General features: G+C 39.5%; 1 protein-coding gene across 1 annotated transcript in view; it reads right to left on the bottom strand.

The window, feature by feature from the left end:
• TDRD7 (tudor domain containing 7) overlaps window positions 1–27,362 on the bottom strand; it is a 95,080-nt gene that overhangs the window by 22,454 nt on the left and 45,264 nt on the right. The window contains exons 5-9 of the mRNA XM_059925122.1: window positions 25,820–25,893; window positions 23,299–23,516; window positions 9,175–9,761; window positions 5,627–5,813; window positions 1,339–1,450 (exon numbers count right to left, since the gene is read on the bottom strand). Of these exons, the coding sequence (XP_059781105.1) occupies window positions 1,339–1,450; window positions 5,627–5,813; window positions 9,175–9,761; window positions 23,299–23,516; window positions 25,820–25,893 (1,178 nt within the window). The remainder of the gene's footprint in view (window positions 1–1,338; window positions 1,451–5,626; window positions 5,814–9,174; window positions 9,762–23,298; window positions 23,517–25,819; window positions 25,894–27,362) is intronic.

Genomic DNA, 27,362 nt, shown 5'->3' with positions numbered 1-27,362 from the left:
AAGATTAAATACTGTTTAATGTAATGTGGGTATTAGGTTAATTTTATTGCAGTCTAATTATTCTTTAAATTCTTGGAAAATTGTAACTTCATATATCATAATATGACAACTCTAAGTTAATCTATTAAACTAATTAAACTAGGGCATCATTTCCCCAATGGTACTACAATGTCTATTTCTGTATTTTTCCCCTTTAAATCCGTAAGCAAAAGTTCACAGACTCCTTCTGACCTACCTTTCTCTTGTTCATATTCTGTTCTCCAGACACACACCTCTATAGCTTTTATCAAACCTTTCATTTCAGCATCCTAAATCTTTTCCTATGCTCTTGATATGTTCTTTTCAAAACTAACTCTCACAGGTTTGTAACAGGATTTTTAAATTACTCGAGATTTATCTCACAGAGAGAGCCAAACCCAGTTCCTCTGACATAAAGACATCCCTGCTGGGAAGGAGGCATTTCTTCACAGGTCTAATTTTCACAAAAACAATTCTGATCGTTTTCTGAATGTAGCTCTGGCTCTCCTGCATGAGGCATACATATTCCAATGTCTTTCCTCATCATTAACGTGTGCCCCCCATACTTTCAGGTCATCCTTACACGTCACTCTCACACATGTGCATTTCTCTACGCTTCCTTGAGGAGGAAAGAAAAGAACAGTGATACGTGACAGTGCCAGAGACCGCACATGACCCACAGCTGGACTCGTGCTTGGGTGCATGAGGGAGTGTTCCTTGCTAACAAGCAGCACCCACGGAGTCCATCTCAGTGGGAACGAAGCTGGGAGTCACTTTACAACAGGTCGAACAACGTGATTTACACTGATCCTGTACCCCACGATACAGGGCCTCGAACAGCTGTTACTAGGGCAGTTAGGGCAACAGCAACCAAACCCTCTCAGATGTCCAACAGGTTTTTTAATAATAAAGTTAAATGTGCTATATGTTATATATGACGTAACAAAAATATATTAAAACATTTTTATAATGATCAAATCTTACAAAGAAAATATTAAACATGAATTTATTTATATCTTTCAAGAAATAACACGTTTTAACACCTTGAGATACTTAATACGTTTTAGGATTTAACCACCCCAAAGTACAATGGTAATACGTATCAAAGTGGAGAGCGCTTTTTTTTTTTAATTTTTAAAAAAATTTTTATTTATTTATTTTTTATACAGCAGGTTCTTATTAGTTATCTGTTTTATACATATTAGTGTATATGTGTCTATCCCAATCTCCCAATTCATCCCCCCCCCGGCCCCCACTTTCCCCGCTTGGTGTCCATACATTTGTCAAAGTGGAGAGCACTTTAAAAAAAGTTCCTTTTACCTGCGAGCTTACACTTTGTAGCTTGGAATGACAGTGAACAGAACTTCGGGTTCAGTTTGTATGCTTTGCTCTTTTCAACATTTTCACTAAAACCATAGTCAACATAGCATACCTAATGATAACAGAAACAACAACATTTAGCTTCAAATAAAATTCTTTATCCTCACTTCTTAAAAAAATCACTTGATGCATTTAACTGGCTTCATTTTACCCCATAATTGGCATGTGAAGTGGCACTACTGCCTGGAAAATGCCAGGGGAGGTGCCCCTGACTTAGCCCGGAAGAGGAATGCTGTGAATGGGACCAGGGGTGCCAGGGCTCCTGACTTCCAGGCCGCACTCCTCTGCTGCGCCTTTGCCAAAGGGGAGAAGAGGGAAGAGTGCTGAACCCCGATGCCTTCTGTTGTCAGCTTCTCAGCAGCACACGTACCTGGTCTGCCAGCCCTGACTGCCCCCACCCTTTCCTTACTGTCATAATGCCTACATCACCTTATTCTTTCTTGATTTATACAACTCCACTAAGGATCTGCTTCCTTAGGCAGATCCTTATTTATTTCTAGAGGAGGCATCACACTGGTGGTATTTACCAGATTCTAAATCCCCAGAGCAGCACTTGTGACGGCTTGCTCTCAGCTGTTATGCTTCCAGGGACTGAGATGCTTTCTGTCAATGACAACAATGATGTCACGGCTGGATAACATGGAATTCTACACTGTAAAGGTAGGTAATTCTGGGTTTTTTGGGGGCTGTGAAGCTGGGTTAGGCCTTCACCCAATTCAGGAAAAGGTCCCAAGTCTGCTGGACAGAGCTCTGTGTTTACAGAAACTTGCATGGCACTTCCTCACCACCATCACAGATCATGGAGCGCCTGGATATTATTTTTAGTGTATTAATAAAACCTTCAGTTGAGAAGGACTATATAACCAAAGGCTTTTTCTTTTTGGAGAAAAATAAAATCTAGAGACATTAAGCTGTGGTTTAGAATGATAACTAGGAATCAGAGGGAAAGTGTTGAAAACTTAGTACGCTTCTCTAATTAAAGCAGATGGTTATTACAAAAACAGAACAAATCACAAAAACGCAGGGCAAAGGCATTTCAAAGAAATACCAAGTAATACAGAGTTCTACTTTCTGCAGTAAAATAAAGTCCACAGCTTCTGAGCACCGAGATTCTGACAGTAAGTATACAAAACAAAAATTCTCCCATCAGAGAATCTAAGGAAGAAAAGAATAGAGAGATGACTAACGCCTTTCCCTGACCACCTGATAACCGTGTCTGTGGGGCCTGTATATCCCACGTTGGAAAGGATCATCTCTTAGAGTCCATATGTTGACTCAGTGCCCGCCGAGGCCTTGATCCCTGGCAGGGTCCCCACACTGCAGCCAGCCACTTCGCCAACCCCTAATTAGCACCTGCTTTTCCTTCCCAAAGGCCTCAGGATTCACGCAGCTTTTTGTGTCCTTTAATAGCTATCAACACCCACAATTTGGATTCTGCTCTTCCTAGGCCTAAAATGGAGACAACATGTCTGTGACTAGGACATAGTATGTGAAATCATGATTCCTGGGCAATTTAGAATGTACTCCTAGCACTAAGAGACTAAAGAATACTGCTCTAAAATCTTCAAAGGGGTTCTGTAATGTCTGGAGCTTGTTTACTTTTCTTTCTTCTTTTGAATCACGATACCATGTATTTGTATGTCAGCTGCGGCTCATAAAACATCTGCCCGTGGACTGTCCAGCTGGACTCTCACCACCCTCTGTCCTGTGTCCTTTGGCCCTGAGATCAGCACAAGCAGGCTCATAATCCTGGCATCGGGCCCCAGTTCATTCCTGGCTCTCTGGCTCCCTCAGGTGGCCACAGGTCTCACAGCACCATCTGAGTAATAACCAGAAAACACCCCTGGGATGTGGGTCTGCGCCAGGCCAAACTGGCACCAACCTGAGGGGGTGACCACATGTTCCTGTTCCTCATACTCAGCAAGCTTTGTGGAAAGCAAGGAGGGAATCTGTTCTTGCTGTCAGGCACAGTAAAATTCAAGAGAAACAAGACTTTCCACGTAGCTGGGGTTTCTCCTCATAAAGGGTAAAATTCATCTCTGTCTGGTTCATGGGATATGGGGAACAAGATCAGGACAGGACTGCCACAACTACTGCTGCCTTAAGAGCTTACCACCGTACAACACACCAAGCTACCGCATTTATTCCTCATACCGGCTCACAGCTCTCAGAAGCAATGACACAGCCGGTTGCTTCCTCCTTTATGAGGTACTTTCCTATTCTGGCTTCCGAGACACTGTCTTCTTGGTTTTCCTCCTTCTTTGGCCATTCTGACAGTCTTCTTTGCTCCTCTCACACCCACCATCTAAATGCTGAAGTATTTCAGAGCCTAGTTCTGGGTCCCCTTCTCTGCTCTATGGGTGATTCTTCCTCAAGGAGATCTGACCCAGTCCCATGGCTTCAAGTAGCACCTACATGCTGATGTTTCCCACCCTGCTGCTACATCTCCAGTCCTGACTTCTCCCTGAGCTCCAGGCTTGTCCAGGTGAAATCTGACAGATTTTCTCAAACCTAACAGGTCCTACAAAATTCTTGATTCTCCTATATATTGGTTCTTTTCCCTGATTTCCCAATTTCAATAAATGGCACCAATATCCACCAGGTTGCTCAAGCCCCAAACCCAGCAGTCATCCTGAATCTTCTCCTTTCTTCTCTTCCACATCCAATGAATTAGTGTCCTGTCAGTTCTACCTCCAAATACATCCTGAATATGTCCCATTACCTCTGTCTCCACTGTTTCTACCCTAATTCAGGTTACAAGCTGCTGGCTACTGCAATAGCCAACTAACCAGTCTTACTTTCCTTCTCTACACTACTACAATCCATGCCCCACACAGGCACTGGAACAATCTTTGAAGCAAATAAACCAGATCACATCTCCCTGCTTATCCCTTCCTTCAAAGTTATTTTCTATCATAGCACCCTCGTCATTTCCTTCACTGCTCTTAAATTGTCCTGTTTATTTATTGTATACTTGTTCATTATCTGCCTTCTTTTACTAGCATATAAGCTTATTGAGAACAAGGACTTGTCAGTCTTGTCTCCTGCCCTAGGACAGTGGAAAAAATGAATGAAAAGTTTAACAGGCAGATAGTGTCTGATTTTATAGGTAAGGAATCAGAGAAGTTAAATAACTTTCCCAAGGCCACACAGCTAGAAGTGGCAGAGTTGGGACTCAAACTCAGGCCTAACTGACTCCAGAGCTTAAACTCCCAAAGTAGAGGTAAGGAAGGAAGGGGAAGGCCCAAGTGATTTTTGCCTTATAGATCTCAGACTGGGAGATATCCTTGTGGAGTATTTGTAGCATTTATTATAAACACTGATGCACTGTTAACATGTCACCAGGGTTTGTATGGTTCTTCTCTTCGTAAGCAATCCCTGTGCCTTCAAATAGCTTAAGTTGTGTTGGACTTCCTAAGGGCAGGGAAACGGTCAGCAAGTAGACTGAAGTTTAGCTAGGAATGTCTGGGGCAGTTATCTCCTATCGACTAGAGGTCACTCAGGCTTCTCACTGAGCACAAAGCAGTGATGGGGCCACACTGACTGGGGTCCTGGTCACCTGGACTTCCCGCCCCCTGCAGTGCTAAGGGTTCTGAGATGTGCTAACCCTGCTTGCAAAATTTAGACAAAACTGTGCCTTCGTGAGTGAGTTCTGGTTCTGGGTCTCTGAGCTGAGGGAAAGAAGAGGCAATGGGGCAGAGGATGATCACCACGAATGTGGTCAAGTCTGGAAGTGTTGGAGCCTCTGATGGAAGAGACTGGTGAACGAGCCCTCTGACCTTTCCAAGATGACCAAGAGGGCAAGACTTTGGGCATGGCCCAAGTCTTATCTGGGGTTCTCCTCAGCTGGCTGTGCAAGAAGGGAGAGAAGAATGCCATCTCCTCTAATCAGTATGGTTTCCCTCACTCCAAAGTATTGACCTTGATAAGAAGCCCACAGAGCTCTGATCAGTATTCATTATATAACCCTGGGGGATAGGAATAGAGGTTTTTTTCCTGATGACATCATGGGTTATGGTACTGCAATGGAGAAGAATTTTTTTTCTTTTTTTTAAACTAAAACTCTAAGATAATATAACTACCACTGACTTAAAAGTTGACAGGGATAATCTTTTACAGATACTATCTTTTCAACTTCTGGGGAAAACTAAATATAGTTAGAGAGGACACAATATTAGAAGCAACATTTTCATTTGAAAAATAATGTGTTTGTCTTCATAATGCTTGCCTTTATTTTGTTCTCTTCTGTTGAGGTGACCTGTGCCCGTAACCAAGCATCCTCCTCAGCATTTACAGCCAGCAACTGGCCAATCTGCACAGTCTGGACTGGTGTGACCTTGGAGTTCTTACTGTAATACTCCTTCATTTCATCTTCCATTAATTCCTGAGCAGCAGAATAGTCTCTGCCCACATACCTAAATTAAAGGAAGAGAACACAAATGAAGCAACCTGGAAGAAGGAAAGCTACAGGAATTCATTAATATTACTCTGTTTTTCTATGGTCATCTTTGGTTTCAGGCTCAGACTTGCTTACATTGACAGGGAGGAGAACATGGAGTTAGTAAACAATTGTATCTTGAAAAAGGAGAATAGAATACTGTGGAGCTCACAAAACAAGACCAAGGTCCAACACACCACACAACAGAGCAAATGCTCAACAACAATCCAGAGAACTAGAGGATATAACAGTAAGCAGTCAGGGAGGACCAGGTTGAGAGAAGACTCAAGGGAAGGAAAGAGAGGAAGTGGAAAGGAAGACGAGATGAGAAGTGGAAGCCAGATGAGCAAGAGTCAACCTGAGATTTTGACTCAGGCTGCTGGAGATCTGTGTAGATTTCTGAGAAGAGAATGTAGTTGATAGTTCTGCCTTAACTAAGGCTGGGTCTGAACAAGTCTCAATCTCTGAAAACCAATGAAATCTGACTCCTCCTAGAGAAAAACAAACCCTTGAAAACAATAAATACAACCATGTGACAACCCATCCCTCCAACTTACTGAACAAATTTGAACAAATTACAACAAAATGTTGAGTTCTGATACTCTTACAGAGATGACATGTTCTAGATAAATAAATGCCTCTTTAAGTTGCATGCTTTTTAAGAAATGTTTTTTCCAGGATACTCTTCTATCCCCCTTCTACAATTTTCGGCTGTTGACAACTGCGATCACCTTGTCCTAGTTTATGTTATCAAAACATACTGTTTTGCTTTCTGCCATAAATAGTCTGCTGCTTCCTTGTCCTTTAGTCTTCAGAGACGATTCTAACAAAGGCCTCCTTCCAGGATGGAAAACCTGGCAAATCAAACCTGGCTCCTTTAACAGGAGCTATCTCAGCCATGGGATGAAGCCTTTTGAGTTTGAAGGCTATGCGGTACCAGTACCAGAATCACCTGGCCAGGGAGATGGGGGATATGCCACAAGAACATTGCTCTTTGAACTGTTCTAGCTTCTACTCGGGGCCCAAGTGGTCCTATACAGCTTTCAGAAACTATTCCTTTTAGGAGTATCTTCCTGTATTTTTGGTAACTATCAGCAGGGCATAAGAAACCAGAGTCAACCTATTTGTTACTAGAGGAAAAGAAGCTTTTAAAAGCCCTACACAAAAGGGAAATAATGCCTCTTTTGGAGGCAATGGCTATTTTAAAACCAAATATGACATGCATATTATTCACTCCAGAAAACAGCTGTAAAAGCTTTGTCATACTCTTATCATTTAAGGTTACTGAGCTTTACAAATGTTAGGGTACTGCCTGGAATACAGCCGCACTCTTGGCTCTGAAGTCTCCTAGTAGATCTGCAGCTCTGCCCAAGTGCCCATTTCTTGGGACCTGGAGTCTCAAGGGGCCTCCTGGTAGCGCTGCTACAGTCCTGGGAGCTCAACTGGCAGAGGCCTAGGCTGTAGCCCGTGGTTTGGTAGTCTGCATAGCATGGGCTCCTGCCAGGGAGGAGGGAGGTGGTGAGAAGCAGCATGAGATCTGCAGGCAGCTTCTGCTCTCTGTAGCCACCAACAGAGAATGATGCTAGCTACATGCCCTGGGCGGGGTAAGGAGGTAATGTGACAGTTGGTATTAAGAGTGGGTAGTGGCAAGAATAAGGTCATACATTATCCCCAAATTACCTGAGCAAGTGAACAAAGAATGATATGCAGGCCAATTTAGATATGCCATAAATACAAAGTTTTACAAAGTTAATTTTTAGACTGGAGACAACAGATTCCCATACTTGACCTAAGGGTCCTGCCATGGCACCTCCCTGTAACTTTTATGAGTCACAAGCCTACTAGTTTCCAGAGTCTACCGCCTGGGTAAAGGTGTGGGTGTAGAATGGGGCTCAGCCTGCCGGGATGAGGGCGGTGGGGGGACACTAATGACCTAGGGTCAACCTAAGGGCAGACATTACCCATCATGCTTGCTGGTTGCCAGCCGCCCTGCTGAACACGTAGAATGCCGGCTCTGGGATTCTAACTTATACTGAAAAAGGGATCTAGATAACCTGAGGACCCTGGACCTAACCATCCTGGAGTAGTTTGAACCCCCATCCTACTGAAGTCCTAGAACTGATCCAGATTCCTGCCAACTCTTGGGAAGAACGTAAGAAATCACATGATTCATCCAGTCCAGTGCTGGGTGCTTGGTCTCTGAAAGTGGCACCAAGGACTACTGGTAACAGATACCAAAGGATCCTGCCAAGGAAGCAGATTTAGATTTTCTTTACAATGTCAAATGGTAAAAGTTAGCAATGTGCTCCTCAACATCCTTCCTTTACCTCAGTTTATTAGTGACCCACAGTGGGAACCCTAACCCTTAGCAAGCTGTTTCTATCTTCAGGCCATACCACATCTTAGAATAAAAGCTCTATACATTTACCACCCCTCTATAAAAAGGACCTTAAAAAAGCTTCCACATGTTCTAGTTTGAACATCCTAAGATACTTGATTCTCACTTCATCATCAGACTTAGTTTGTTCAAAGAGAAAAGCTTCAATAGGTTTGCTGTATAGGACTTTGATTATTTTTTGTGGCCTTTCATTGGGTCTTTGATTATTTTTTGTGGCCTTTCATTGGGTCTTCCCAGCTCAGCTATGATCCTTGGGAAGAGTAAGAGCCCAAAGCGCAGGGACATTTTGGGTGAAGGAGCCTGGATTCTGTTCTGCTCCAGCCACAGCCACACCTTGGGCTGCTGCCTCCAGAGGTCCAGCTACAGTGGTTACCATTCTTCATCCCAAGTCAGAAACAGCAAATTACAGTCTTTCAACATTTTCTATGTATTCTACATTTCCTCCAAAAGTCCACATCAAGTGCCTGAGCTGAACTGTTTTTTGGAATTCCAGTTATCATTAGCCACTTAGGCAATAATTCCTTCTCCCAGGCAATGATATCAAAAGGCTCGAGAAACCAGAGGGCTAATCTGATGCATTACACTAGAAGGCGGTGCTTACCTATTCTGACTTTTAGGAAACACTATGTAATCCCAGATTAAACAGTATTACCTACCTAGTGGGTGATTGCTCTTTCTATGGACTAGGTATTGCTTTTGACATATATAGTTACCATTATGCTTTTGACATAGATTTTTTTCATGTTCAGACCATATCATCATTTCAATTTTTAAAACTGTTAGAAATCTTTTCTTGCAAAAATAGTTATTTTAAACTATACTTCAATATAACTCTATAGAACTAAAAATATATTATTCTTCCTCAACCAGCATCTATGTGAAGAATAGCCAAGTAGCAACAGTACACTAGGATTCTAAAGAATTAGAAAATAAAACTTGCCTGATAACCACTTCATTTGTGTTGCTCAGTTCAACCACCAATACAGATGGGGATGCCTCAGTTGGAATGATTAACGGAGGAATTGTTACAGTCTCCATAAAGGTATCAGCACTTTCGGTAATGCTTCCTTCTATCTGCAAATATTCTTGTTCAATCACAGACTTGATATCATAATCTCCATGTGCTTGCCCTGCATCCTTTAGGATTTTGTCAGTGGGTGGTGGAAGTTTAGCATAGAGAATGGCCTTCTGGGGGTTTCCAGAAATGTAGTCTATGGTGCATACATCGGAAAGCGAGGCAAGATTTTTTAAGGCATCCTCGGGTAATTTCACTTTGTACATGTCCTCAAATGCTTTTGGGAGTGCGCTGGCCCAAAGACCACTTGAGTATTTCACCAGCAGCTCCTCAACTTTCTCTTTAAAGTCTCCTGGCATAACTGTTGGACACCCTTTGAGTGGTGGTATTTGTTTTGGAGCAGGTAGTGGGGATGGAGGCACTTTTTCAGCATTCAGTTCACTTCTCAAAAGCTGCTTTCTCTTAGCTGGATAAACAAGTAAATCTTGACCACCACTGCAAGGTTTTTCCACCTGAAATTTTTAAATAAAGCAAATGACAGATATTTTAATGGCTAAAACAACCTGAGAGCACATTAATGCATTTTAAATTTGAGAGAAACACTTTTCAAATTTATGAAGAGAACACAAAATTGTACATTTTACTCTTCTCAATCACTAAGACTTTAATACGCTGCCTTCACTTGCAAACATGATCATGCACCACATTTCAGTAATAAGCAGGGAAATGAAATAGTACGAATTTCCCATGTGAAGCACCTGACCTCCAATAACCCTAGGAAATCATGAGAGCTTCTGCCCTGTACACCACCTAGTTTCTCTGACAAATAGTTTTGTCTCACCTAGTTTCTCTGACAAATACAAAGCGACAGCTTACAAAATTGACAGAATACAAGGAGGAATGAAACCATGAAAAGGTATCAGAACTGTCAGGAATAAACCACTGGGAAGAAAGCTAGGAAATATTCAGGCAAAACTGAGGTGCTGTCTCTCTTCTTCCTGCAGTATCCTGAGAAAACCCTCAGATTTCCATTATGTAGGAAGGTCAGTCCAGAGGTAAGGTACACATTTTCCAACAACTACAGAAGAAAGTTAGCTAAAAGTGTTGTCCCTCTAATGAACAAGACTTAAAAATGCCCAGCAGTTGTATATCATCCAATTTCTAATTTTTTTCTCTTAACATTCCAGAGAGGCACGGCTTGATGGCATCTCCTAATATAAGAGAAGGAGAAAAAGAGAAACTGATGTATGGCACCATTTTTCCAAGTTCTAAGCCTTTCCACTTCTAGACCAGGGGTCAGCACACCACAGGCTGTAGCCCAATGCAGCATGCCACCTGTTTTTCCATAGCCCATGAGCTAAGAATGATTTTTCAATTTTTAAACGGTTGAAAAAAAATCAAAAGAATTACTTTGTGACATGAAAATGATATGAAATTCAGTGTACATCAACAAAGTTTTATTGGCACCCAGCCATGCTTTATGTAGTGCGTTTGGCTGCTTTTGCACTACAATGGCAGAGTCGAGTAGTTGTGCCAGACTATGGGTGACAGTCACATAGCTCTTGGCCTGCAAAACCTAAAATACTACCTGATCCTTTACCAAAAAAATTTCTCAACTTCTGATTAGACTGAAGTTAGTACTCATAGCCCTCTGAAATGCTTCTATTTTGTCAGATCCTATTCACCTATTCTTTAGCTGGAATTTAAGACCTTAGGAGGCTATCCAGACCACTAAGGTGATAAAACAAGCGTACAAGAAGTACCCCCTTCCCCAAGAAGAACAGAATATTAAAGTTGCTCGGTGGGTAGCTTGTCAGTAAAGAACATTGACTTCATTTACTAATTTTCTATATAATGCTTAGGAAGAGAGAACATAAATACAGTTGACCCTGCTGACACCGTGTGACACTCTGGATGGTATTTATATGATATTCACAATTTGCGTCCTTAATGTTAAGGCTGGAAACACAAACATTTGGGACACTCCTCATTTTGCTCTCAATGGTTAGCCCACCTCTCTAGAGACTCACATTTTAAAATATGGAATCTTAGAATGCCTATCTTCACTGTGCTTTAAGACACTTAAGATACAAGGACACAGATTGGGTATCCAGAGAAGATATGAGAAATATACTTTTTGAGAAAATGGAAAAATAAAACAGAATTCTATTTCTATGTGAGTTATTCACTTGTCATACAGAATCCCAGTTAGTAGCCTCTTCAATAAGTGGTGCTGGGAAAACTGGACAGCTACATGTAAAAGAATGAAATTAGAACACTCCCTAACACCATACACAAAAATAAACTCAAAATGGATTAAAGACCTAAATGTAAGGCCAGACACTATAAAAAACTCTTAGAGGAAAACATAGGCAGAACACTCTGTGACATAAATCACAGCAAGATCCTTTTTGACCCACCTCCTAGAGAAATGGAAATAAAAATAAACAAATGGGACCTAATGAAACTTAAAAGCATTTGTACAGCAAAGGAAAACATAAACAAGATGAAAAGACAACCCTCAGAATGGGAGAAAATATTTGCAAATGAAGCAACTGACAAAGGATTGACCTCCAAAATTTACAAGCAGCTCATGTAGCTCAATATCCAAAAACCAAACAACCCAATCCAAAAATGGGCAGAAGACCTAAACAGACATTTCTCCAAAGAAGATATACAGATGGCTAACAAACACATGAAAGAATGCTCAACATCAATAATCATTAGAGAAATACAAATCAAAACTACAATGAGGTATCACCTCACACCAGTCAGAATGGCCATCATCAAAATATCTACAGACAATAAATGCTGGAGAGGGTGTGGAGAAAAGGGAACCCTCTTGCCCTGTTGGTGGGAATGTAAATTGATACAACCACTATGGAGGTTCCTAAAAAAACTAAAAATAGAACTACCATACGACCCAGCCATCCCACTACTGGGCATATACTCTGAGAAAACCATAATTCAAAAAGGGTCATGTACCACAATGTTCATTGCAGCTCTATTTACAATAGCCAGGACATGGAAGCAACCTAAGTGTCCATCGACAGATGAATGAATAAAAAAGATGGGGCACGTATATACAATGGAATATTACTCAGCCATAAAAAGAAACAAAATTGAGTTATTTGTAGTGAGGTGGATGGACGTAGAGACTGTCATACAGAGTGAAGTAAGTCAGAAAGAGAAAAACAAATACCGTATGCTAACACATACACATGGAATCTTAAAAAAAAAAAAAGGTTCTGAAGAACCTAGGGGCAGGACGGGAATACAGACGCAGATGTAGAGAACGGACTTGAGGACACGGGGAGGGGGAAGGGTAAGCTGGGACGAAGTGAGATAGTGGCATGGACATATATACACTACCAAATGTAAAATAGCTAGCTAGCGGGAAGCAGCCGCATAGCACAGGGAGATCAGCTCCGTCCTTTGGGACCACCTAGGGGGGTGGGATAGGGAGGGTGCGAGGGAGACGCAAGAGGGAGGAGATATGGGGATATATGTATATGTATAGCTGATTCACTTTGTTATAAAGCAGAAACTAACACACAATTGTAAAGCAATTATACTCCAATAAAGATGTTAAAAAAAAAAGAAAAAAAGAATCCCGGTTATTACAGTTTTAGATTTAGACATGGCAGTCCTCCATATCCAAAGCCAGCTGAGCCTGCTGGGCCCATCTTAAAACCCTTTTTCAGTCTTCACCTAGCAACATCTTCTCAACTCTTTGCAACACCTTCTCTGAAGTGGATGGCAGAGGCTAATTTCAATGGAGTATAGTCCATCTTATTCATCTAAAATAACTCTCACAAGCCACATGCCCTATCTGTCCACATGGCTTCTTCTAACCCAAAAGAGGACAACAGTTCTTCAGTTTAATGATCCTTTTCTTTCCAATAAGTTAACTGGGAATATGAGATACTTCAATGTTTGTTTACTAATCTCCCCCACTCTTGGCCCCAAAGCTTCCATTCCCACCTGTGCTTTAGATGCAATCAGGACCAATTACCTAACAATGTAATTGTCAAATCCGTCAAACCTCTAAACATGACCTCTGAACATGACCAGCACACTGAGTTCTTCTAACTAGGGATTACTATCTTAACAGAAGTTATGAATATTAGGTCCACTTGATGTGAATTTGGTCAGGACAAGAGGAGAATTCCCATTTTTCTGGCCTTTATTCCAGAATAATGCTTAAAGATCACCTGGAAGTAGTAAGCTTCCAGGGCTTTGTCTGGAGCATTTATATCAAGCTTTGCCAGTCAGCCTATAAAGTAGATTTTTGACCAGTAAGCCTGAGTTTATTCAAAGTACAAACAATGGCCAAATAATCATCTGAACTAGAAGGCAGATTTGTTTCCTCAGCAGTTTTATTTTCATTGTTTAAAGTAGATACCCTACCCCAGCCCTCAGCAATCCCTAAATGACTAGTTCCTTGAATTGTAGCCACTTTCCAATTTTTACTGGCTTCTTCTTGATCTCATAAGCCAGTTATGTGCCTAATTCCACTTTATTCTCTAGTGATTTGGCCTCTTTAAATTCAAATTAGCATCTACTAACATTAAACATAAGCCTGACTTTAGGAACAGAACCTGACACTAACCGGAGTTGATTCAGATGTTCTTCAACATGTTAGACAAGTATTCATGGATAATTTAGTGACATGGAAGATATGCCTGGTCCACGTACTTCATTAGCCAATCTTTGGAGAATAGCTGAAGGGTTACTCAATTCAAAAGAAAAGATCATGAAACTCATACTGTTTAGAATTTAAAATATATGTAATTTAAGACAAATGTAATTTTTTTCAACTTAAACTCTTTGTTTTAAATTTTTCATGAAAGTGAAAATTTGCTTTTCTCAGGCATTCCAATGTGATCACCATCTGTCCTCCACAACATGTGTCTTCTTTTTAATTTTCTGATCAATGGGCTTAGAAACAACACCTATTACTACATCTATTCCTAGCCTATGAGAATCTCCCCAAAGGCAAGAAATTGCTGGAATGTGGGTTACAGTATGGTGTCCACTCTTCACTGTGCTCTGGTACATCTGACCAGATTTACATGCTGTTCTCTCGTCTCATCCCCCAAAACAGAACAGCTGTCTTCTGGCCTTCATAAATGACCAAGGTAAGTCAATAGCTACTTGAAACATGGCTTTTATTATTTCCTTAGTGTGATAATCAGCTGCTAATCATTCCAGTTGGATCTTTCAAGAGGGTGCTTTACAACTTCTATTGGGTTGGCCAAAAGGTTCGTTCGTTTTTTTCCGTAAGATGGCTCTAGTAGCACTTAGTTTTTTCTAACTTCATTTGAAACGATTTTGTTAGATTGTATTGTGACAGCCATCATATCAGTGTGCATTTAAAAAAAGACTTATCAAAATTGGTGAATTTTTGTGTAGCCATTTTAATACTGAAGATGGAAGAAAAAAAGCAACATTTTCCACATATCATGCTTTATTATTTCAAGAAAGGTAAAAACACAACTGAAACGCAAAAATAAGGTTTGTGCAGTGTATGGAGAAGGTGCTGTGACTGATCGAACACGTCAAAAGTGGTTTGCGGGGCTTCCCTGGTGGCTCAGTGGTTAAGAATCTGCCTGCCAATGCAGGGGACATGGGTTTGAGCCCTCGTCCGGGAAGGTCCCACATGCTGTGGAGCAACTATGCCTGTGTGCCACAACTACTGAGCCTGTGCTCTAGAGCCCGTGAGCCACAACTACTGAAGCCCACGTGCCTAGAGCCCGTGCTCCGCAACAGGAGAAGCCACCACAGTGAGAAGCCCACGCACCGCAATGAAGAGTAGCCCCTACTCGCCGCAACTAGAGAAAGCTCGTGTGCAGCAATGAAGACCCAACGCAGTCAAAAATAAATAAATAAAATAAATAAATTTTAAAAAGTGGTTTGCGAAGTTTTGTGCTGGAGATTTCTCGCTGGACGATGCTCCACGGTCAGGTAGACCAGTTGAAGTTGACAGTGATCAAATCGAGACATTCATTGAGAACAATCAACGTTATACCACGTGGGAGATAGCCAACATACTCAAAATATCCAAATCAAGCAATGAAAATCATTTGCACCTGCTTGGTTATGTGAATCGCTTTGATGTTTGGGTTCCACATAAGTTAAGCGAAAAAAACCCTGACCATATTTCCACATTTGATTCTCTACTTAAACGTAATGAAAATGTTCTGTTTTTTAAAACAAATTGTGACGGGCGATGGAAAGTGGATATTGCACAATAATGTGGAACGGAAGAGATCATGGGGCAAGCGAAATGAGCCACCACCAACCAAAGGCTGGTCTTCATCCAAAGAAGGTGATGATGGGTATATGGCAGGATTGGAAGGGAGCCCTGTTATGAGCTCCTTCAGGAAAACCAAACGATTAATTCCAACAAGTACTGCTCCCAATTAGACCAACTGAAACCAGCACTTGACGAAAAGCATCCAGAATGAGTCAAAAGAAAATGCATAATCTTCCATCAGGATAACGTGAGACCGCATATTTCTTTGACGACCAGGCAAAAACTGTTAGCTTGGCTGGGAAGTTCTGATTCATCCGCCGTATTCACCAGATATTACTGCACCTTTGGATTTCCATTTACTTAGGTCTTTACAAAATTTTCTTAATGGAAAAAATTTCAATTCCCTGGAAGACTGTAAAAGGCACCTGGAACAGTTCTTTGCTCAAAAAGATAAAAAATCTTGGGAAGATGGAATTATGAAATTGCCTGAAAAATGGCAGAAAGTAGTGAAACAAAAGGGTGAATACGTTGTTCAATAAAGTTCTTGGTGAAAATGAAAAATGTGTCTTTTATTTTTACTTAAAAAACAAAGGCACTGGTCATCCATGTACAATGCTTGGTGTCAGTCGATTTATCTCTTGTAAAAATAAAATACAGTGTGTGTGTGTGAAAAAAAAAAAAAAAAAAAAAACAAAGGCACTTTTTGGCCAACCCAATAGTTCCTGTGGTCTAATTGATTCAGGTACGTACCTGAGAAGGGGGTCAGAAGGCCTCCTGTTCTATAGGAGAAGACTCAGGATCATAATCCTGCCATTTTCTTCCATGCTTTGTTTTGTGACTCTTCAGTTTTTTCTTTGGCTTTGGATATCCACCCAAAAAATCACCAGTCCAATGACTGGAAACTGGCATGACCTGGAACTCCATAGATTTACTATGTATGGGTCCTTACCTCCAACTCCCAACAGCAGAGACAGGTAGGTAACCTAAAGGATTAACTCCTTACACCATGGAGTTCAAACCATCTCCTTTGGTGATCATCAGAAGATTCTAGTGTCTAACATGCCTTAAACCTTCTATTCCCACAAGTTCATTATATTTAGCTTGATTTCTGCCTCATTTGGAATCACAACTTGAATGAGATACTTCTCTCACATCCCTCTGAGTTTTTGTAAGTTTGGAGTTGACAGGTTAGGTTTGGTAGATGTGAGACTCAAGGACTTAAAACATCGACTTCTTCAGGAGCCCTACAAGTTCACACAAATAGAAGTCTTCATGCTAAATGCCTAGAAATTGTCTTCTTAATTCTAAGAGGTCTTTACTTCTTCCTAATTTACCTGTGCTGTAAAGTTCTTGAAGCCAAACTCCTTTGAGTCTATGAAGGCTCACCTGCTAACTCTGCAGCATAGGCTGCTGAGGTAAACTTACTGTTTCTTATGGAATTAGAATTTTCCTTGGGATTCTGTAACAGAATTGGTATTGTCCAATTAAATCAAAAAGTCTCAAAGCAGTTGTACGGGTCTCATTCAGACACAGTTTTGTTTCCATTGGGTAGTAGTTCTTTGTGTTGAAGCTTTAAATTACATTCTAAATTTCATTTTATATGGTCACCACCCAATACCAACCTCAGACAGTATGGTAAAATCACGTTTACCTGTAGACCTGCCTTCCAGCACTCCAACTATTAGCAGTGGCTTGGAACTCAAAAACAAACCAATTAAAAAACTCAATTTCAGCAGGCAGTAAAGAACTCTGGGTACCTAGCAACAACTAAAACATCAAAGAGCCACTGACCAGAAGCTTGCACCCTATGATTAGCGAGTTCACAGAAAGAAAGACTGGTTGATGACCTTCTACAGAGCTCAGTCTTTTTTTGTTAATGCTGAGAAGTGCTGGGAAAGTTAGACAACTGAGAAAGAGATGAGGAAATGGTCCCCAATGGCCTGACTGGGCCACAGTGAAGACAAACTGATAGGTTCAGATCTGAAGCCTCTAAGGGCAGTGGGTGGGGTTTATACTGCACGCAGGATAATACACTGAGATGAGCTAACACCCAACTCAGCATTCCAGACCACCTACAACTGCCACCCTCTCTGCAGCGGTTCATGCTACGCCCAAGATTATTCAGAAAGGGTTATAATTTTTAGTCGCTTCTGTTTAAGAAAGTACAGGTGTTTGTGGCATATTCCACAGAGGTTTAATCAAAGGTAAAGGTAAAAAGTTCCTTGTAGATGGTACCCTGTCTGTTCACAAACCACCTATCCAGAGAAACTCTTTCTCCACCATCTTGGGTAAGTAGTTTTATAGACATTATGTATTTCAAGGCTAATACTCTTTCACTCCCATCCCTTTCCTAGTAAGGACTTCGCGCTGATGCTGACTACAACCATTTATATTTGGATAAACTTCAAGTCATTTTCCTTTAGTGTGGCCCAAGGTTAGGCCCTTGTTCACAGGTCCCCTTCAGGAAGACATTATCCTGGTTAAATGTGTGCAGACCTTTTGGGGATGATCTTGGCTGGCAGCTGTGGCTTTCACTGTGCATTCTAAGCTAAGTAGGTACTAGATATGCTTCTCATTACCTTTGCGGGGAGCAGGATCTGCTCCTCTAGGATGGCAGAAACTCACTTCATCTAAGAGTTTTAGTTCCTTTATCCACTGCTCTTATTTTTCAATTTAAACTTTTGTTCTGCCCTCTTTAGCGTTTCCTCTGTTTTCACTGCGATAGGCTCCTCTACAGAGCTTGCTGGGTATGCCTCTAGTTTACCAGTGGGTTTTAACTTGCTTACATTTAAGCTGGACTGTTCCTGGAAAAATAACAGCTGTCTTTTCCTATATACCTGCTATGTTTCTTTTTTTCTTTTTTTTTTTTGGCCACACTGTGCAGCATGTGGGATCTTAGTTCCCCAACCAGGAATCAAACCCACGCCCCTGGCATTGGAAGCATGGAGTCTTAACCACTGGACCACCAGGGGAAGTCCTCTATAGACCTGCCATGTTTCTATACTGTACTGGCAGCTGTTTATAGTTTGTGTAACTTAATTCTAACAACCCTAAGAGATGGGAAGAAACAGTCACATTTTAGAGCATACTGAAGCCCAGATTTGTATGCTGAAAGTAACACCACTAAGAAATGGCCAGGGCAAAAACCTAACTGCAAAGCCCAAACTCTTTCTATTGTACTATTGGGCCTTATGGGTAGTTTTCTGTTTCAAGTACCAGAACAGCAATGTCACATTACTCCCCTGCTGCCCTATTTTGATTTCGCCGCAGTGCTCTTTTATCTTTCTCCTATTCAGATGGTCGCTGAAATTGAATTTAAAAACTGTTCCAATGTGTTCATTGCATATTTATTTTTATTGATGAAAAGTTAGAAAAGAAATTGGATTCCAATTAGATATTATGGCTGTACTTTCAAGTCCTAGCTTTACTTCTCGTTGCTGCTTCTGCTGCCATAGCTGCAGAGACTGTATCAACAGCACTAAGCCGGAGGATGCATCACTGCTGTTTCATTTCTGTTCACTTCCTTAGAAATTCAGTTTGTTTTTAACCCAGAAATATCCAGGCTTTAAAAAAAGAGGCAATTCATTTTGCATGAGCTGACAGGTGCTTTATCTTATATAATTAATTACCACAAAGTTAAGACAAATTCCTGAACATACAAAAATATGTAAGTGGCAGAACTGCTGTTGCCTCTTTCGATATTACAGAAATTGCTATATTGACGCAATCCAGAACGTTAGGAATTTTTAAAAGTCTGAGGTATTAGAGGACTAAACGACTTAAAATAAAGCTCAGTGATTTCTAACGGACAGAAAAATGACATATAAAATACAGACTAACAGTAAAACCTTTTTATAAAAGCATGAATAATTAGCGTCATTAGGTATTTTTTCTCATTTACAACATTTTATGTTCTCATTCACTTAATGTTATGTTCTGTAATTAAGGCCTGAGGTGCTTCCAGCTGAACTCAGAATGTTTCCCACTATCCTGAAGTTGCCTCCCACTGCTCCTACGCTAGGTCTTCCAGGCTACTGGCAGAGAGCCTTTTCAGCTGAGTGCATCTATTCCTATCTGGCTCTAAACGAGCCGCCCAGCTCTCCACACAGCTTCAGGTAAGGCACTAAAGACAGATATTCTGTCTCAGGTAGGAATGGAGACGTTTCTCCACCCATGTTTCAGAGTGGAGGATTTCAACAAAATCTCTGATGTTCAACAGTAATTGTCACAAGATTTGAAATTTTACTAGAAATTGAAGTCGGCCAGAGGCTCTGGATCCTGCGTGACCTCATGGCAGGGACCCACTAAGTTTCCACCAAATGATGACTCTTTAATAAAGTGAATGGCCCGTTTGCCTCTTGAGTTTCTTCTTGAGCCACTCTCTTCTTATTGAATTTCTTACAGTTTCCTGAAAAAGCCATGTTTTTCTGTCTCAGGCTTTGGCACAGGCTGTTTCTTTTGTCTGAGGTGCCTTTTCCCCAGCATTCCCACCTTTGTCTAACTTACTTCAACTCACCTCTCAGGTTTTAGTGTAACAGACACCTCCTCTGGAAAGCTTTTCTTGACTCATCAGACTACGTCACATCCTCCTGTTTACACGTTTCCTTAGCACCCTGCATTTCTCCTTCATAACTATTGCAGGCTTGCCCTTATCTGCTCAATGTTTATTTTCCCTGTTGGACAGTAAGTTCCGTAAGGGCAAGGTCCAGGTCTGTCTTGTTTACTGTTATTCTTAGCACCCAGGTCAGTGGGTGGCTCACAGAAGCATTTTATAAATACTAGCCAAATACAACAATTAAGGAGAACATTATTAATAAGGCCACCACTTTAGAACAGCCAAGAGATGTTGCTATCCTTCTCCTAGGACCCAACGGCAATTCTTAGATGCCAGTATCCTTGGTCAACAGCCTGCCATCTTGGGCTCTTTGCCTTTCGAAGACAGCTTCTGCACAAGTTCCATTTCCCTCGAAAGTTGCCTAGGAACACTATGGAACTGGGTCACCATCGTTAATATGATTTTATATTCTCTTTAGCTTTCAAAACTCTCAGTCCACATTTTGTTGTCAGAGAGATCCAAAAGGTTAAGGACAACAGATTCAAAGCCTCCTTCTGCCTGCATCAAAATACCATCTAACAACCTTGTAAAGTGACTTATAGCGTATAGCTGATTAAATCTTCATGAAGGTAAAATTTCAGAGCTTTTATTTGGTCCCTTGAGCTGATGCTACCCATCCTATATTCAAATGGAAATCCTGCAAGTGATTATCTCTGGGAGGTAGGATGATGGGTGATTTTTATTTCTTTTATAACTTTATTTTTCAATATTTTTATATGGGACATTTTACATGACTGGGGGGAGAAAGCACTTTTTTTTTTTTTCTAAAATAAAGAAGTACACTGCACTCAGATTTCTTCTTCACTTACACAACAAGACATATGGAGATACACATTACTAAGTCTTTCTTACCCTAAAATTTCTGCACTGTGTTCTAACCTGTCTGACCCTGTTTGCAGTAGAATCAGCCCTGGGCATGCTATCAGTTTTTCAGCAAGATGAAAAGCAAGAAGTCAGAAAAAAGGGAAAATAACCATGGTGTAACTGTTTAAAACTGCCTAAAAATAAACATGGTGTAACAGTTTGAAACTGTTTACCAGTAGGCTGTTTAAAAAAAAAAAAATCAGAGCTATTAAAAAAACAGTTTTGAAAAATATCAACAGATGTCATTAAAACTGGCAGTTTTTGTCATCCTAGACACAATGCTTCACTAAGTAAATTCTCATACCTGACAATTGATAGTGATTGCATCTAAACAGTCCTAATCAAAATTGAGAGAAACAGCATGGAGATAAGAAAGATACATTACATTTCTGCATCACATTCCACCCTCACTGCCTGGACAGAAAATAATCATGCAACAGAGATGCATTTGAGCAACCAAAAAATTAAAAATCAGTCATTTCAGCACCTGAAATTTAGTAGGAAACCACCCACTTTAGATAAAGTTTTAACATCAAAGAGATAGGTACTCTCTCTCCTGCAGTCCTAGCAAGAGAAATTTTGAGGCTTTGCAGATATGCAGAGTAGCGAGGATGAAAATTTCCCGCCAAAAGTCATAAATTAAGCTACACAAATACTAGTAATTATCATGCAGTGTAAAACAAAGTGACCAGAAACATAATACATTAAGAAGAATTTGTGAAGTTAATTTAAAATTCTTTTACTCCAAAGATAATTTCTTTATCGAAGCTTAATAGTGAGTTATATGTGTATATTCACAATAAAAGGGTTTAAAGTTCATTGAAGACATAAGTTCATGAATGTCTACGGATTAAAAAAATAAAAGAACCATATGCATTCCAAAAACGAGCTCCAGGCCCTGAACCTTCAAATCAAGCAGCCTGGTGAAACCTCAGAAGTCCCCTTCAAGATTATGGAAACCTAAGGGTGTCCTCAAATGCTGCTAAACCTGCATCCAGTGAGAATATTCTTTGCAGAAAGGAGTAAAAATGGAATGAATTGAATAGCAACCTTAGGAATTCCCACTACAAGAATAAACCCCATATTCAACATAAATCAGGGATAACATTCTTATGATCATTCTTGACTTTATAGGTAGGGAAACAGCCATAATTCCAGAGTTTGACATTTCTTCTTGTTTTCCCACTTCACACTGTATGTATATATTCATCAGCACATCACATTGCCCTAAGGTGGTCTCAGCCCCCAAAGCAGTGCATGGTACCTGCAGGTGCAGAGTGAATGATGTAAGAACAAATAAGACAGATAGATGGATGGATGGATGACTCTTGACTGGAAAGCCCATGGGACTGGAGTGGGTGTCAGTGCCCTGGAGGAAGAAGTGGTTATAAAAATACATGCTGTCTTTAGGTCAGGTGCTTATAAGAGAGAGTGGCCCACACTCTGCCCAACAGGGTTGGGGGCCAAAATATATATTAAGTTAAAGAAATGAAAGCCCTCTATCAAGCAATAATTGTCATGCATATTTAATTCTATAAGCTTGGAAGCACCAAGTAACTGCTAATTTAGAAGTTATTTTGTTGAATAAATTCTATGTAAATAAACATTAAGAAATATCTAAAAATTAGTTATTTTGGTTTAAGAATCTAGTTGTCTCTATCTCTGGATGAACTAAAAGATGTCTAATAAACTACTCTGATCCATCGTTTTTTTTTGTTTTTTTTTTTGAGCCATCGTTTTATTATAATAGATTCTCAAGTAGGAACAGGCATGGAAATAGATGTCACCTCACTTTTCAATATTTTTCTCCAAAGAAATTTGTGAGTAGTTTAAATCTGAACCCTGTATTAATTTTTTTAGATGTATTCTATAACTAATTAGCCAAAATAACTAAAATTTGTTCAGCTGAATGTCTTTAAAAATGCTCAGGAACAAGAATATAAAATTTGAGGCTAACAAAAAATGTTCTATTACCAGTTAAGTTCAAGTTATTAAAACGACAAAGCCATCAGTATCTATTGGTAACAGTTCAGTACAAAATGGTATATATATTACCATATATTAAATGTATTTAAAAATAACTTAAAATCTATAAAAACAGCAATTACAACACACACAAGACCTCAGCCGTGACATATTTCTCCTATAAATAAGAACCGGTATGTGTTAATCGTAGTCATAAAGATTAATGAAGCAATATTATGTAAAGAGCTTCGTGCTCCCCAAATAAAAGGTGATATTACTAACAACTCAAAATCTGAAAGTGGGGCAGGGAGGAGGCATCAGGAAGGAGGAATAAGAAGAAACGTACCGTGCAAATATGAGGCCAGTGTTCAAACTGTTGTAAAATTCCTTGATTAAGTTCTTCTTTATATAATTCTTTGTAAAAATGTGGAAGCTTAGATATCCAAATGCCATTGTTATGCTTGTTTAGTATTTCCTTTATGCGGTTTTGAACCTCATCCATTTTATAAGTGTAAGAGGCAGGAGGCGTGACATTTGGTTTTTCAACAGCCTGATTTAAATTATCTTTAAATTAAAAAATATGATAGAATTAACCAGAATGCTTAACATTTTTGATTATCCCCATTACCTAGTATTTGTGTCTTCAGGCTTTGTTATACTTCAGGCTTGGGGGGGTTAAGGGACTTTCAAAGGGAGCAGGATTAGGAGAGCAGGACCATGACAATTTCATTCTAAGTTTTAACCCTGAAATAACCAAGAAGGTCAACAGCCACTCAGAGAGGGAACCTAGCCCCTTTATTTTCCAAGGATACGTCATGGTTTAATTTAAACTCATAAAGAATAATGAAATTTATTATTTAACCAATCATTTTCTAATTGCAACTAAGATAGGTTAAATTTTAGACAATAATGGTATATATGTAATGATAAGTTTAAAGCTATATTTTACAAAGCCTAAGGATAATGCCTTAATAGTAAGATCAAAGAATATTTTATAAAAAATAAGTAATTGTCCAGGTTTTAAGGTATGATCAATTTTTCCCTTTATTAATGAGAAAAAATAATTTAGCAATAAATGAAAGTTCAAAAATTGATCCACCTGTAATAATCATCCTAGCCTCAGTTTATAAACATAAATAAAAGGTTTGGTGCTCATAAATGACTATTAATGATTTGTTTTTATTTCTCCATTCCAATTCATTCATTTTTCATAAGCGAATATTTATAAAGTTTTGGCTAGCTCTCTTACTCACATTTATTTTTGATTTAAAACTTAGAATGCCTGAGTTAACATCCTAAGGCAATAAAGAAATTTAAGTGTCCCCAATAGCTGATATTTCTGGTATTTTAAGAACTATGAAATTCATTCCAAACCTTTTCTAAATTTTACTGGGATACAGATCAGAGTATTTTAAAAATTACCATCTATAAGCAAAATATGTTCATATTTTAATCATATAGTATTTCTGCTGGGATTCAACAATTTTTATTTTATTTTATTTTTTAAACTGGCTGGTGGAGACACATAGGCTGGTTTGGGGATGCTGGCCTTTGAGGACGCCAGGAAGCCAAAGGGAGAGCTGTTCCTTGAGGATGGCTGGATGCTGACTCTGCTTTACCCACCATAGGGCACGAGACCTGCCCTTGCTGAGACTTGGTTTGGCTCAGCCAACAGAAGGGTCCAGGATGTCCACATACATTTCCTATTAAAGGCACAGTTAATTTATAAAGTTCTTCCCAAATAATGACATATAAAAGAACCAGGAAGAAAGAAAAGATGAGTTTCTTGGAACTGGCCAGTCCCTCCCTTAAAGAGAGAGTGTCAGCAGCTGACATATAGTTGGAGGCTTTGCAAATGCAGCTGCTCTGTGGGGCCACTGGAGTCAGCTAAGCTTCTGTACCTTTTGTTAAACAAATCAAGGAAGTAATTTAGGCTGCCAGCAGGTAGGAGAGGTTATGTATAAGTGTGTGTAAATCAGCTGCTGGGTGAATCATAATCCTCCTGAAACAAGTCCTCTTGGTTCTGCAGAAAAAGCTTATTCTAATGTAAAGGATTTACAGCCTCTAAAGGGTATACGACTTTACTGAGTAGTCATTTTTCAGAAAATGCATATGTAAAAGTAATTGATATAAACAAGAGTCAAATTGTTCAGTTAATTTCTATGAGAAATACTGGAGATATATTCCTATGGAAAAAAATGATTTCAACTCAGTAAGAATCACACTTAAAGCAGCAAATCATTTAAAACCACATTTAAATTTCATGCAGCATAATTTCTGAAAATACTGTATCCCTTGGGTGGGTCTAAGAGCAGGGAATTAACACTTTGGTTGGAGGAGACAAGATGAGTGTGCGCACTTCTAATCTTCAGATTCTTCAACTTTATTATGTCTTCTATTGATTTCTTAACAGTCCTTTTGGATTTTATATATTTATATTCATATTTAGATGCTTAGTGGTCAATGCACATAGTTTAGGGGCCCAGATTTTACATGGTAGAGTATCTGAAACTATTTTATGAGTTGAAGTCCCCTATTTATGTGCTTTAAATCTTACTCTCTAATGAGTAAGAGAGTGACAAGGGACACAAATATCTCTGTAGGTAACACGTGGAAGTGAAACAGAATAGGTCTGGTGTGAGGAAGGCCTCAAGTCAGAATAATAATTATATCCTTGGAGGTATTACTTTCTCTTTAGATCACTTCAATTCATAACTTAAAGAAATCAGAAAAGAGGGGAGGAAAGATGTATTCCAAGTGGGAGAAGGTGAGAACAAATGTCAAAAGCCACCATTAGATATTTTTGGGGGGGCTCTGAGGCTCCAGAAACCATAATGTATCACGAAAATAATGTTTAGAAAACATACCACTCATTTCCTTAGTACAGGTTCTTGAGTGATGCATCTGAAAAGGTGGCAAAAGTGATGCCTTTGGGCTAAACCTAAGGTATAAAAAAAAGGTAAATTAACATTCAAATAGCAAAGTCAATACCAAGTTTCAAACACCATACTTTTCATTTAAAGTCTCTGTGGCATTGAGCAGCAAAATAAGTCATTAAAATATTTCAAAAGGGGCAAAAATTATAATGATACCTGGTATCAACTTTCATGTTTCATATTCATCAGAGGAAAGCGTATTAAAGGCTTAATTTAAACTAGGAATTTAAAAGAACTTAGAAGTCACATTTCCAATTAATCACCTCTAAGAAACTAGCAATACAAAATAAAGAAAACTATGCAAAGAATAAACAGTTGAACATAAAGAATATTTTGGACTATGACTAAAAAATGAAGGACCTGCATCACCAGATACTGAAATGCGTTATAAAGGTACAACATTTAAAATAGTTGGACAAATAAGTAAAATAGTGGAGAGCTTAGAAACACTCAATTTACATTACATCTTAGCACATGATAAAAGTGGCATTTCAAACCAGAGAGGGGATTCCTCAATTAACTACTTCGGAAAGAAACGTAGATTTCCCACCTCATACCCTCACCAAAAAAATTTTTATGTGAATTGTGCTGGATATACATAGAAAAATTTTCTAAATATGAGGACAAAGAAATACCCCCCCCCACCACCCACAAAGAGAAATAATTTGTATTCATGTCTGTCTCCCTCACTAGACTCACTAGACACTAGTGTCTTAATTACTTGTATTTCTTGTGCCTAGGGCAGTGCTTGGTACATGCAAGGGAGAGTGAATGCTGTAAGAATGAAAAGGATGACTGAATGAATCAAAGAGTACATCTTGCCCAACGGCGGGTACGGGACTAGTGGTGATAGTGACAGTACACCTATTTCACAATTTTTCAATAGTATGGAATACTCTAAAAATTAGATCAATTCTTTGAAATGAAGCACATCTCCTCAAAATATTTTAATTCTAAAAGAAATGATTAGATTGTAGGCTACCAGCAAAAGCTTACTTAGTATACAATGCTCTGCAATTATAAGAGCATCACATTTGTGTATTAATGCATCTGGGTAATGACAGAAGATGCCAAAAACATATCCAGCTCTTACTTCTGCAGAACTGGCAGGGAGACAGCAATCCTTTTCCTTGCACCAGAGCCCTAAAAATGTAAACTAGAATCTTCCCCTGCTTTGAGTCAGCTGTGAGGGCTCTAGCCGAAAGCAGAGGGTTATAAGCAAAGAGTGAAAGTACAGCAAGGATACGGCAGAGACTGCTATCGTGCAAACATTGCACGATAATGCATAGGAAAGTCTAATGCATAGGAAAGAAAACTGTCAACACAGCAAAAGAAAGATGTTCAAGGAAAACTGCAGGGACATGTGAAAAACAAACTTAATAAGATAATAGAGGTCCAACCAATTTTATAACAGTAAGTATAAAAGACTTATTATTTTGTTTCTTAAAAGACAAATACTTAGACTGTCCCCCCA

Source organism: Balaenoptera ricei, chromosome 6, assembly GCF_028023285.1.
Source record: "Balaenoptera ricei isolate mBalRic1 chromosome 6, mBalRic1.hap2, whole genome shotgun sequence".
Classification (NCBI taxonomy): Eukaryota; Metazoa; Chordata; class Mammalia; order Artiodactyla; family Balaenopteridae; genus Balaenoptera; species Balaenoptera ricei.
The sequence above is the reverse complement of the archived record's forward strand: the minus strand, read 5'-3'. Positions and strand labels throughout refer to the sequence as shown.